Source organism: Carassius auratus, unplaced genomic scaffold (assembly GCF_003368295.1).
Source record: "Carassius auratus strain Wakin unplaced genomic scaffold, ASM336829v1 scaf_tig00020494, whole genome shotgun sequence".
NCBI lineage: Eukaryota > Metazoa > Chordata > Actinopteri > Cypriniformes > Cyprinidae > Carassius > Carassius auratus.
The window spans coordinates 15,878-28,745 of NW_020525032.1; the positions used below are offsets into that span (position 1 = coordinate 15,878).

The 12,868-nt window shown below is 44.0% G+C and overlaps 2 protein-coding genes across 3 annotated transcripts; one reads left to right on the forward strand and one right to left on the reverse strand.

Annotated features, from left to right (window-relative positions):
* Positions 1-7,714, forward strand: LOC113076487 (UV excision repair protein RAD23 homolog B-like). The gene is made up of 10 exons (XM_026249179.1): positions 1-206; positions 2,559-2,640; positions 2,724-2,803; positions 3,270-3,415; positions 4,076-4,122; positions 4,211-4,338; positions 4,786-4,912; positions 5,839-5,966; positions 6,464-6,616; positions 6,962-7,714. The coding sequence occupies exons 1-10, from the start codon at positions 9-11 to the stop codon at positions 7,073-7,075; spliced, it is 1,203 nt and encodes a 400-aa protein (XP_026104964.1). The 5' UTR covers positions 1-8; the 3' UTR covers positions 7,076-7,714.
* A 281-nt stretch (positions 7,715-7,995) lies between these two features.
* LOC113076488 (Krueppel-like factor 4) lies at positions 7,996-12,186 on the reverse strand. Of its 2 annotated transcripts, none has more exons than XM_026249181.1 (4): positions 11,765-12,186; positions 10,224-10,844; positions 9,148-9,312; positions 7,996-8,936 (listed from the first exon to the last, which is right to left on the reverse strand). In XM_026249181.1, exons 2-4 carry the CDS (start codon positions 10,807-10,809, stop codon positions 8,761-8,763), a joined length of 927 nt encoding a protein of 308 aa, XP_026104966.1. In that variant the 5' UTR covers positions 10,810-10,844; positions 11,765-12,186; the 3' UTR covers positions 7,996-8,760. The 2 variants fall into 2 exon arrangements, with proteins under 2 accessions (XP_026104966.1, XP_026104965.1); XM_026249180.1 differs by having other exon boundaries at positions 10,224-10,893; positions 11,765-12,184.
* Positions 12,187-12,868: the final 682 nt, after the last annotated feature.

Genomic DNA, 12,868 nt, shown 5'->3' on the forward strand with positions numbered 1-12,868 from the left:
TGCTGCGTATGGGGGACGTTGCGTCGAGTGTTTACGCGCGTAATGGCGGCGGACAGGCTGTGATGAGCCTCGGCGGAGAAACACAGCCAGCGATCAGCCCTCGGTCAGTTTCCACAGCGGCGACACGGAAGAACACGAACATGCAGATCACGCTGAAAACCCTCCAGCAGCAGACGTTTAAAATCGACATCGACGCGGAGGAGACGGTGAGAGACGGGCGCGTGAGGCAGCGAGATGCTAACGGCTTTCTGTCATCGATGTCAATAAAACACAGTAAAACTCCCGTCAAATCACGTAAATACATTGCGATTACTCTGTAGCTTTAAATGAACTTTATACACTAGTTGCTGTTTGCGCTTCTCGCTGTTTACGGAATTCTGGGAACATTTTAGCATTAGCTCGTTAGCTTCTCATAAAATGAGTTTTTATTTTCACCAAGACGGGATAAAAGTTGTCTACGTTAGACATAAGAGTAGTACAGACACTCCAAAATCACTATAATCATCATTTAATCAGCGTTATGCCTTATTGGTCGTGTCAGACGGACAGACAGTTAAAGAGTAATTATTGTGTTTTAGCAAGTCATGCTGTAGTGTTATAAAGGTTATTACTCGTGTGTGTTTGAGAGATAGAGCTGTATGTGAACACACACACACACGGTGTGTATCTGCTCTATGGACATGATTCATGTGATTTCTGATATGACAGCTGTGTGATTGAACACCAGGATGTTTCTGATCATGTGTCACACACAGTTCATGTGTTCCTCCTCTTCTCTGAGACTCTTCTGGATGAACACTGTGTGTTAGATGTGCAGTCAGGAACAGTTCTTCTTATCACAGTGTTGTTGAATCTGGCTTGTGTTAGTCATTCACTGTGAACTGATGACACTCTTGTTAGTCTGTTTGGGGATGTTTGGGTGTTAAAGGGGTTGTTCACCCATAAATTAAATGACAAGTTTCAGGTTCCTATTGACTTTCATACATTAGTAGCAAACTACTAAAGTCAATGTTGACCTTTTGGTTTACCAACATTTGTCATACACTACCAGTCTAGTTATTGAAGTGTTAGATTTTATTGTTTTTAAAGAAGTCTCTTCTGCTCACCAAGACTGCATTTATTTGATCCAAAGTACTGCAAAGACAGTAATATTGTGAAATATTATTCTAATGTAAATCATATGTTTTCTGTGTGAATCTGTGTTAAAGTGTAATGTATTTCTGTATTTTCAGCATCATTCCTCCAGTCTTCAGTGTCACATGATCTTCAGAAATCAGAATAATATGATGATTTACTGCTCAAGAAACATGAAGATTATTATCAGTGTTGAACGCAGCATTTTTTCAGGATTCTTTGATGAACAGAAAGATCCAAAGATCAGCATTCATCTGAAATAAAAAGCTATTATAACATTATACACTTCCATTCAAAAGCTTGGAGTCAAGTATAATGTTTTATAGAAATTAATACTTTCATTTAGCAAGGATGCAATAAATTGATCAAAAGATGATAACGACATTTATAATATTTAGAAAATATTTATATTTCAGATAAATCAAAGAAACTTGAAAAAATTATACTCTGCTGTTTTCAACACTAATAATAAAATAATAATAATAATAAATGTTTATTTAGCAGCAATTCAGAATATCATAATGATTTCTGAAGGGAGTAATGATGCTTAAATTCAGGAATAAATAAAATTTGAAAACACAATCAAATGGAAAACAGTTATTTTAATAAAAAATATTTATAAGTTTGACAGTTTTTGCTGTATTTTGGATCAAATAAATGCAGGCATGATGAGCAGAAGAGACGTCATTACAAAACAATAAAAAATCTTACTGTTCATAAACTCTTGACGGGAAATTGATATTTTAATTTGTGTTTAACAGAAGAAAGAAATCATTCAGGTTTGGAGCGACGTCAGAGTGAGTAAATGATGACAGAATTGTGTTTGTGTGAACATCTCTTTAAACTTTGAGCGTTTACAGAAGAGGTTTGTATCTGGGACAAACAACACGTGTGTGTGTGTGTGTGTGTGCTGTTAAATAAGACGTGCTCCTCGAGGGATGAGGTCAAGGGTCACAGGTCAGCCGGACACTTGTGGGTTTAGTCCACACTTCCTGTTTATCAGAGCTCTCGGAGCGGTTCTTCTCAGAAATACTCTTACACAGGAAAACAGCTTTATATTTCTGACTCCAGTCCTTTAGACAACTGATCCGCTCCAAACCTCCTCCATGTCTGCTCTGAGATCAACACACAACAGTACATTTCTCTCTTATCACAGAAATCATCAGGATATTAAGATAAGATCATGTTCATGAAGATATTTAGTAAATCTTCTACCATAAATATATCAAAACTTAATGTTTGATTAGTAATATGCATTGCTAAGAACTTCATCTGAACAACTTTCAAGATGGTTTTCTCAGTATGGAGATTGTTTGGCTCCCTCAGATGTTCAGATATGGTCCTGGTCTTCCAGGGTTCCAGCGGTGTGTGTGTCTCTCGGATCAGACGCTGACCTGTTTTCTCTCTCTCTCTCTCTGTCACAGGTGAAGGCCCTGAAGGAGAGGATCGAGCTGGAGAAGGGGAGAGATCAGTTCCCTGTGGCGGGGCAGAAGCTGATATATGCAGGTACGTCCGGTGTGTGTTTCTCCAGCGGTGTGTGACGCTCAGGATCTGTCCTCAGGTTCTTCTGTGTGGTTCTGTCCCTGCAGGAAAGATCCTGAGCGATGACACGGCTCTGAAGGAGTACAAGATCGAGGAGAAGAACTTTGTGGTGGTGATGGTAGCAAAGGTGAGGCTTTATCAGTGTTATCACGTCTGCTGCAGAGAGACCAAACGCTGAAGTATTCAGGAGCAGGACTGAGACAGTCCTTTAGTTACTTTCAGATCGAGAGGATCTAAATCAAACCTCATGTGTAATTGTGTGTCTATGAAATCTGTTATTCTCCCTTTTCTATTGTTTCTGGATTCTGTTTTAATGGTTATATTCAATTTAGTGATCAGAAAGCTTGTGTAATTAATTGAAATCATGGAACGTTTTTCATGCATTTTTACAGAAATGTAATAAAGGTTCAACAGAAATGACACTTTTAGAGCCCTGTGAAATTGGTTTTATGTTTCCATAAGTCTGTTTGATTTCCCCAAGCTCTTTGTTTGATGATTTCTCAGTGTCTGCAGACTAAACTTCAGATGTGTGTTAGCTGACGAGTGTGTAGTGTAGTGTGTTCCTCACGTGTGATCTGATGTTCCTCCTGCAGCCCAAAGCGTGTCCTGCTCCAGCGGTCAGCACAGAGTCCTCCAGCACTGCACCAGCCCTGACCCCTCCATCAGAAACACAGTCTGAGAGCAGGACTGAAGAGGAGACGCCCCCCAGCGGCGCCGAGACCTCCTCTACACCCGCCAGGTGAACACACACACCGTCACAACCCCGGGACCAAGATCAACAGAACCAGACACTGAACGACTAACACAAAGTTTTCTGATTTGATTTGATTTATCATGGCATACATGAAATATCCTAAATGTGCTTTTTACTGTTTTGTCAATTACAAAACTATATAAAAATATTGGTCTAGCAGACATTATACCAACAAAGCACAATTTAACTTAAAATTAATAAGTGAATAAAATATTTTTGAGAAGCCTTCTTGAATCAGACTGTACAAATAAATGCAGCTTTCTTGAGCAGAAGAGACTTCTTTTAAACATGAGGAAATATTACTGATCCCAATTCAAACAGAACTGACTATTTTCAAAAATTACATTTTATTTTCATTTTGTCTCCGCATGATGCATTAAAATGATTGTTAATTAGGGCTGTGTATTGCCAAGAATCTGTCGATACGATACAGGGCTTACGATACGATACTGTAAGCCAGGCTTAAGGATATATTGGGATATTTCTTATTTTAGGAATAGTATATATCGTAATGAAAGCTGTCTTTGAGAACACCACTGAGTGCAAACCTTAGCATTAATAAATGAAAGGATATATCAGACATCTGTCCGGTGTGGTCATCATTACTCGTTAGAAGCTCATAGTCTGTTTTCCTGCTGTTTGCAGCTCTGTGCTGAACGCAGACATCTTTGACGAGGCGACGTCAGCGCTGGGTAAAGATGATGTTCACTCATTCTCCACGTTCATGATTCAGCAGTGATCTCTGTGATGAAGTGTGTGTGTGTGTGTGTGTGTGCGCAGTGACCGGTCAGTCCTACGAGAACATGGTGACAGAGATCATGCTGATGGGATACGAGAGAGAGCGAGTGGTGGCCGCACTGAGAGCCAGTTTCAACAACCCTGACCGCGCCGTGGAGTACCTGCTCACGGTGAGAGACTGACCGATCGACTGACCGATGGTAACACCTGTTCTGTGAGGAGCTCCGGTGACAGGACACGTCAGGCTGATGGGAAGGATCACACCTTCAGCTGCTGATCGTCATGTGTCTGGTCAGTAAAGCTGCTTCTGTGACCAGCTGCACAGTATCAGGATCATTATCCCAGATGAATCGCCCTCCATACTGATCCTGATACTGTGCAGCTGGTCACTGATCTACGGCTCTGGTGGTGGACATTACCCGCTGGTCACAGACCCAGCTTTACTGACCAGACACATGACGATCACATGTGATATATTGACCATCTCTATTAAATATGATACAACTTAAACTAGACTTACATTGAAAATAGCTGATGATATGAACACTTCTGCAGAGATGTTTTGTGATGCATCTTCTGAGAGTTGTGTGTGTGTGTGTCTCTCTCTGTGTGTGTAGGGTATCCCGGCGGAGAGTGAGGGTGGTGTGGGCGGGGCTGACCCGGTGGCTCCTCCTCCTGTGGTGTCCACAGGCCTCTCTTCAGTGTCCAGCAGCGCTCCGTCACAGACCAGCACAGGATCAGCCGGTGAGACACAAGCCCCTCTCACACGGAACACTGCCGGTTCTCCTTCTGTGGGAAAGCAAACACGTCCCGGGTCAAGACCTAGTAACATTGCAGGGTTCGACCCGGGACGAGCGCTGTGTGAACAAAAGCCGGATCTAATTCCGTGTCGAAGTGATGACGCGCGTTATCGCACAACTCTTTTTTTCGGCTGTTTTCAATGAAGATCAACGTTCGTGATGAAAACATATGTGTGAACTGTAATGAAGCAGAGATCAGTTAGTTCCTCACTTTCCGCGCTGACGCAGAGATTGTTCGCTTGCTTCAGTGAAAGTATAACGTGCCTAGCGTTGTCGACTCGTGCATTACACGTCACGCGCTGATGTCACGTGTCGATACGGGATCTTCACGTGTTGTGTGTGAAAGCACGCTCATATACCGGGTCATCACTGGCAGTGTGAGTGCAGAATCACACACTTTACACACCGGGCACACACTCCTTCTGTGACACCACACACACACTTTACACACCGGGCACACACTCCTTCTGTGACACCACACACACACTTTACACACCGGACACACACTCCTTCTGTGACACCACACACACACTTTACACACCGGACACACACTCCTTCTGTGACACCACACACACACTTTACACACCGGACACACACTCCTTCTGTGACACCACACACACACTTTACACACCGGGCACACACTCCTTCTGTGACACCACACACACACTTTACACACCGGGCACACACTCCTTCTGTGACACCACACACACACACTCTCTCTCTGCAGATGATTTTTCCAAAGTCAGCTTTTTTCCATTTCATTTTTTCTGGTTTCCGCAATTTTTTTTGTTTTCATTTTTTCGCGTGTGAGAGCAGGTTCCTCTGACTGTGTGTGTGTGTGTGTGTGTGTGTGTGTGTGTGTGCGCGCAGCTAATCCTCTGGAGTTCCTGAGGAACCAGCCCCAGTTCCTGCAGATGAGACAGATCATCCAGCAGAACCCGTCTCTACTACCAGCTCTCCTACAGCAGATCGGCAGAGAGAACCCTCAGCTGCTGCAGGTACACACACACACACACACACACACACACACACACCAGCTCTCCTACAGCAGATCGGCAGAGAGAACCCTCAGCTGCTGCAGGTACACACACACACACACACACACACACACACACACACACACCAGCTCTCCTACAGCAGATCGGCAGAGAGAACCCTCAGCTGCTGCAGGTACACACACACACACACACACACACACACACACACCAGCTCTCCTACAGCAGATCGGCAGAGAGAACCCTCAGCTGCTGCAGGTACACACACACTCACACACACACACACACACACACACTCTCACACACTCACACACACACACAAACACACACACTCACACACACCAGCTCTCCTACAGCAGATCGGCAGAGAGAACCCTCAGCTGCTGCAGGTACACACACACACACACCACAGACACAGAAACACACACACACCCAAAATACTCAAACCACACATTGTCAGAAGAACAATAAAAAAGTTCAAACAAAGTTGTGTTTCTCAGCAAATCAGCAGTCATCAGGAGCAGTTCATCCAGATGCTTAATGAGCCGGTGCAGGAGGCGGGGCAAGGAGGTGGAGGGGGCGTGGCCGAGGCTGGAGGCGGAGCCATGAACTACATCCAGGTCACACCTCAGGAGAAAGAAGCTATCGAGAGGGTAAAACACACCTTCAGTTTAACAACAGTTATCACAGGTGCTGCTTTATTATTCAGCTCAGAGCTTCAGGTGTTTTAGACGTTCCCCAGTCCTGTCCGTCTGGGGTCATGTCCGAGTGTTTGAGGGACACACACTGTGCTTCAGTCAAGCTGTTGATGTGCTCTTACTCGACACAAACTCAAAGATTTCTAACTTTCTCTTGAGATACTTCTTAAAGCTGTAAAGTGATTCTTGTAAGATGAACTAATTACACTGATCTCCTTTAATGAGCGCGAGCTGCAGATGGAGGATGTGTCTGGCGAGTGTTTCTGTGTCTCATCTAACCTCTCTGTGTTTCCTCCTCAGCTAAAAGCCCTTGGATTCCCAGAAGGACTCGTTATACAGGCCTACTTTGCCTGTGAGAAGAATGAAAACTTGGCTGCAAACTTCCTCTTACAACAGAACTTTGATGATGATTAGAGGAATCCCCTCTTATGGGCTTTTGTTTTTCAGTGATCATTTTTGAGAAGAAAATCTACACACACACACACACACAGGCTGTGGTATTCTGTCTGATTCTACACACTGGATGACATGAGCACGTCCGTCTGGAGATGAGCAGAAATCAGTAAAAGCCTCTGCTTCTTCTAACACTCGTCTGTTCCTCATTTGTTCCTCATTTGACCAATAAAAGCAATGTTTCCTCCATCGTTAGGACACGTTAGCAGGTCCAAGGGGCTCGTGAAATTAGGGAATCTGGACACATTTGATTTGATTCAAATTGGTTTTCAGAAATGTTCGGTCATTTAGAGTTTCTAGTTCTCATCTCTCATCATTCACTGTCTCCAATACATTTAACACACACGCCTCCTCGAAATCATACTTTCACATTTGTTTCTCAGACTTCTAAAGTCTTTTTCTTCAGGTGTGATGCCATATCGTTTCAGAAGGAAAGATTTGACATTATATTTGACAGTGTTGCAGTGCTGTAGCGTGTCCTCCAGAGGGCGCTGTTGACCGCGTGACCCGTGCATAACATACAGACATTTGGCTTGACTTACACTATTTTATAAAAAACAATATAAAAAAATTGAAATAAATACGTAAGCCTGTTAAAGCATGTCTGAAATCTCATCTCATGATATACCTGTAAATCATCTTTTGTTAATTGAGCAGTTTTTTGTTTAGTTTTTACGCTGATGCACAATAACAAATATTAATGCATGTAGCTGTAGAGAATCAGCCTGACACTAGTTCTGTAGAGGCATGAGTAAGAGTGTGCAGTCTGTAATCACACCTGCTGCTAAACAGCTGGAAGAAACCCTGATTAACCCATGCTAATGTTGGGACGTGTTGTAATAATCACACATTATTCATGCATAGCTTACTCAATACTAAAGTCAATTTGCATACTTTTTATTTTTATTACTGGATTGCATTCATACATAAAATACAAAAACCTTAATGAAAAAAAGTATTTACAAATGTACAAAACTTCAGATTATATTACACGCTTCTGACTATAAACAAAAAGCTTTGTTCAGAGTTAATGTTTTGTTTCTTATATAAAAATATGAGTGCTTTAATATCAAAATGATTGCACCTCAGAACACAGTGCAGTTTATACGTCCATCACCAGAGAGAGGTCATGCTTTCACCCCAAAATCACTTTATCTTTGGTACCTCACTGAACACCTGGCTATACTCAGCACCGTCGTATAACACACTTATAAATTATTATTCTGTACCTGAAGTTATTAGAAGAAACCGACCCATGAGACGGATCAGTGTTGTGACCGAATCAAAGGCTTCTTTAATACAGATATTGTCATGTGTCCATCTATTATCCCTGATATTCATATATTTCCAGTCTTGTGTTTGGCATCTTGGCATCTCCAAGTTTTGTCGTTCCAGTATTGTCCCAGTGTGCAGGAAACGGACAGGGAATCACCAGCATGTTGGAAGACAATGACAAAAAAGGGGAATAAAATAAACTACAGAGCAGGAAAAGTCCTGATGCTGAAGCTGCGGAGGACACAGCTCTAGTTCACTGACTCTTGATCCAAGGCAACACGTGCTTCACTAGTCCACTGGGGTCTTCACTAGTCCACTGGGGTCTTCACTAGTCCACTGGGGTCTTCACTGTTCGGGGTCTTCCAGTCTCGTTATAGATGTCGTTTCATGTGCAGCGCGAGGTGGTCGGACCGGGAGAAGGCTCGGTCGCACTTCTGGCACTGAAACGGCCGATGGCCTGTGTGCTTCCGGTAGTGTCTGGTGAGCTCGTCCGAACGGGCAAACTTCCAGCCACATCCCTCCCAGTCACAGTGATACGGCTTCTCTCCTGAACACACACACACACACACACAGATGAGCGTTTCACCTGACCAGAACAATCAAGACCACACTGGTCACATTAGAGAGACTGTTCAAATGTTGCTCATCCCTGCGCTGACTGAATAGAAGAGGAAGTATTATTTCACTGCTGTTTGAATAGCAGATCACACCAGCTGTACTGAACACGTCTCTATATCTCCCAGTCTACAGACACTGACCTGTGTGTGTCCTGTGGTGGGCTTTGAGATGCGAGCTCTTGGTGTATGTTTTTCCACATCCGGTGTAATCACAGGTGTGTGTGGCTGTCCTCTTCCTCGGCCAGGAGCGCCGGCCACGCTTGGGCTTGGACTCTTCAGACAAACACTCGGCTGGAGACATCAGCTCTGGGGAGACGAAAGAGCTCACAGCGTTAGGAAATAATGCTTCACGTTCACAAAATCAACTAATGACTCTGAGAAGCCAATATTCCCTTGATCTTTTGACATGTAAGAGGTCATTGTGCTGTAAAAACATCCTGCACGTTTCAGAACACGAATCTTTATACTGAATGCAGTCTGTCAAAGCGACAGATGTGGGAAAGCACCGCCTCCACACAACACCTGCTTCTACATTGATGCCTGTTTAGCCCCGCCCACCGACTCTAAAGCGCTGTCTGTTTAGCCCCGCCCACATTACGCATCTGTCTTTTTAGCCCCGCCCACCGACTCTAAAGCGCTGTCTGTTTAGCCCCGCCCACCGACTCTAAAGCGCTGTCTGTTTAGCCCCGCCCACATTACGCCTGTGTCTGTTTAGCCCCGCCCACGATTCACCAAAGTAGTGTTATATTGAGGAATATCGAGAAACCAAACGATAAAGATGCTCTGAAGAAGACGACTCTGTGCAGTCGTGTTCTTTACACTTTCTTCCTTCTGATCACGACGTTAGGAAAGAGTGGATGAACTCATTTACCGTGAATTTGCACAAGGCACAATTTGACGTCCAATTTTCAGCAAGATTAAAACTAAAAGACTATATTGGATCTGACAGTAACGTGTGAGCACATAAATAACTGCTTCATTACATGATCATTGGGATCATTGTTTCTTCTCACACATCGTTTGAGTGTTTTTGACCATCAGTGTCCATCAGTTCAGAAGATACACGGTCAAACACACAACCGTTAGCCGATCGCAGCAGTGGGACTGGTTATAAACAGGACAGAAAACAGCTTCTAAATGATGTTTTTTGATGTAAAAGTCTTGATAGCATTATAAGTGGAGGTAAAGGTGAGGTAGAGAGTAAGAGCGTGACTGACCCTGGTACTGCCCTGACGGAGGGAAGCGTGAGTATCCGGGCGAGGGCTGATATCCCGGAGCCACAGAGATCACAGGAGTCTGAGGATGTTCGTCTGGAAGCAGAGAGGATGTGCACGAGCGGCTGGGACCCATGACCTCTCGGGACACACTGAAGCTGTGCGTCTCCATCAGCGGTCTCCGTGAGTTCAGTCCCAGGTGGAGATCCGTGGGTCGGCTGATGGTGCAGGTGCTGGGAAGCTCCTGTTTGATCCCAGGACAAGCAAACGGCTCCGAGCCTCCCTTACTGTAGTCAGTCATCTCCATGGTGGTCTTCACCACAAACTTTCCGTGGAGGCTCGTGGGCTGAAGATACGTAGGATCCAGCTCAGGCCTCATCAGTTCAGCCACAAACCCCCCCGAGGGAGACACGTCGCTGATGTCGGGAATGTTGTAGAGCAGGCTGGAGTCCTGTCCCTGAGGAGACGGCATCTGATAGGAGTAGGACACGGTTCTCTCCTCCTCTTCTTCTTGCTGCTGAAGCATGCAGTTCGACAGGATAAAGTCATAGTCCAGCAGGTCCAGCTCTTCTGACTGCTTCCTGGTCATCACGGAGGGGACGTCCCGGTCAGCACAGCTCCCACCTGTAGACATGCAGGAGCGTTTCAGGTGAGACATCTCCTCCGTCCATCTCTTAATGTGAACACAGACACATGCAGAGGAAGAGAGGACAAGACAAGGTGAGTCTCTCAGAGACGCTCAAGATCAGGATCTCAAACCTTCTAAAATAAGCATTTTTAAATAGAAAATGACCTATATATATTGCCATTAATTAAATATTTTTAGTGGTTAAAAGTTGATTGATTATAATGAAGTGGAAACTTAGATTTTCTGTGATGGTTTCTATTGTTGTTAAAGTGTGTCCTGGTTCTGGTCTTCAGCACAAATTATTTCTAGATACAGCTTGTCCTCTGATGTTATTGTGAATTATTAGAAGACCCTGTCATGCTGCATTGTTTCATGTTTCCAGCTACAGATCCTGAGAGAATCCACACTGATAGAAGTGTTGTGTAATCAGTGCATGATAAAGAACATAAGACACGAGTCCCTGCAGCACAGAAGCAGTCTTCAGCAGCACAGGTGTGTGTTTGGAGAAATACACTGTACGAGTCACAGTTATACATTTCTCTTTTATGACAGAAATCATCAGGATATTAAGTAAAGATCATGTTCATGAAGATATTTAGTAAGTTTCCTTCCGTAAATATATAAAAACTTCATTTTTTTATTATTATTATGCATTGCTAAGAACTTCATTTGAACAACTTTAAAGATGATTTTCTCAATATTTAGATTTTCAGATATTGTCCTCTTAACAAACCAGACATCACTGGAGAGATGATTATTCAGCTTCAGAGGATGCATAAATCGGAATATCAAAAAACGGAGTATTATTGGTTCTGTGCTCCAGGGTCACAGTATACAGTGCCCGGTTTGCTGGAGAATGGCTTCGGTCCGGTGCTGTAACGGACCGGTGGCCGGTAATGTCCCGTGTGATACTCACTGAACCGGCAGCAGGTCCCGTCATCGCCTCGCGCGCAGCGCTGTCAGTGCATGACGTCACACTCGTGACCACCTGCAGTCGGAGAAAGCGCAAAGAATACAATCCTTTAGTCACGGAGCTCCGGGGAAACTCTCGGACACATCAAAGCCTAAAGAGAAAGCGACGGAAGTCTCCGAGCGCACCGCGCAGCTCATGAGTGCAGATCAGTCCAGGTTTATACCGAGCGCGTGCTGACGGAACCGGCCATCTAACCAGCCTCGGCTCGGTGTCGTTACGGGGATTCCCCGGCGCGATCTCTCCGGTGTCTGGACGCGAGTGACTCGTCGGATGCGCGCAGGGCTTTCCTCGCCTAGCTCTTAAACCCCGGACACGCCTCTCGTTGCGCGGCAACCGCAGGAAAACACACCTCGTGACGTCATCAAGAGGGAGGAGGGAACGACAACAAAAAAACGAATCTGGCACCGCGCCGGTATTTTGTATCCACACAAATATGTGCGTGTTAGCAACCGGGATCAACCGACTCCAGCGCGAGAGCCACGGGTGAAAGTCACGATCTCTTCCTTTCTTCTCTCAAACACCTGAGGAACTGATCGTTATTACACCTGACACACGGGACACAGCCCGAGAGACACGTGCAGGACTGAGAAGCCATGCATTCAGTGTTCATCACCTGATACAGTCATTACTACAGACACATGCAGCATTTCACCTCTGGATTGTGTCTTTGAGTTACTTTACTTTTTACTTTTAAAGTTATTTGACTTTTATTTAACCTTGCATTGTCGGTTTGCAATTTTTATTAAATGTATGAAAATAAATAGGCACACAAAATAAATGCATTCTAAGAAGGGTTTATATCAGACCACAAAGGCACTTTGTATACAGTATATATATATATATATATGAATAATTAGGTAATTGCCACTATTTTTCTCAGAATTCTTTTTTTTTTTTTTTTTTTGCAATTCCAAGAAAAAAGTCAGAAATGTAGGATATGAACACTAAATTGTGAGATATGAACTCAGAAATATTCTTAAAAGTCACAATTTTTTTCGATTTGGACAATTTATCACAGCCTTTAATTTTGAATCAAGAGACCCCAGC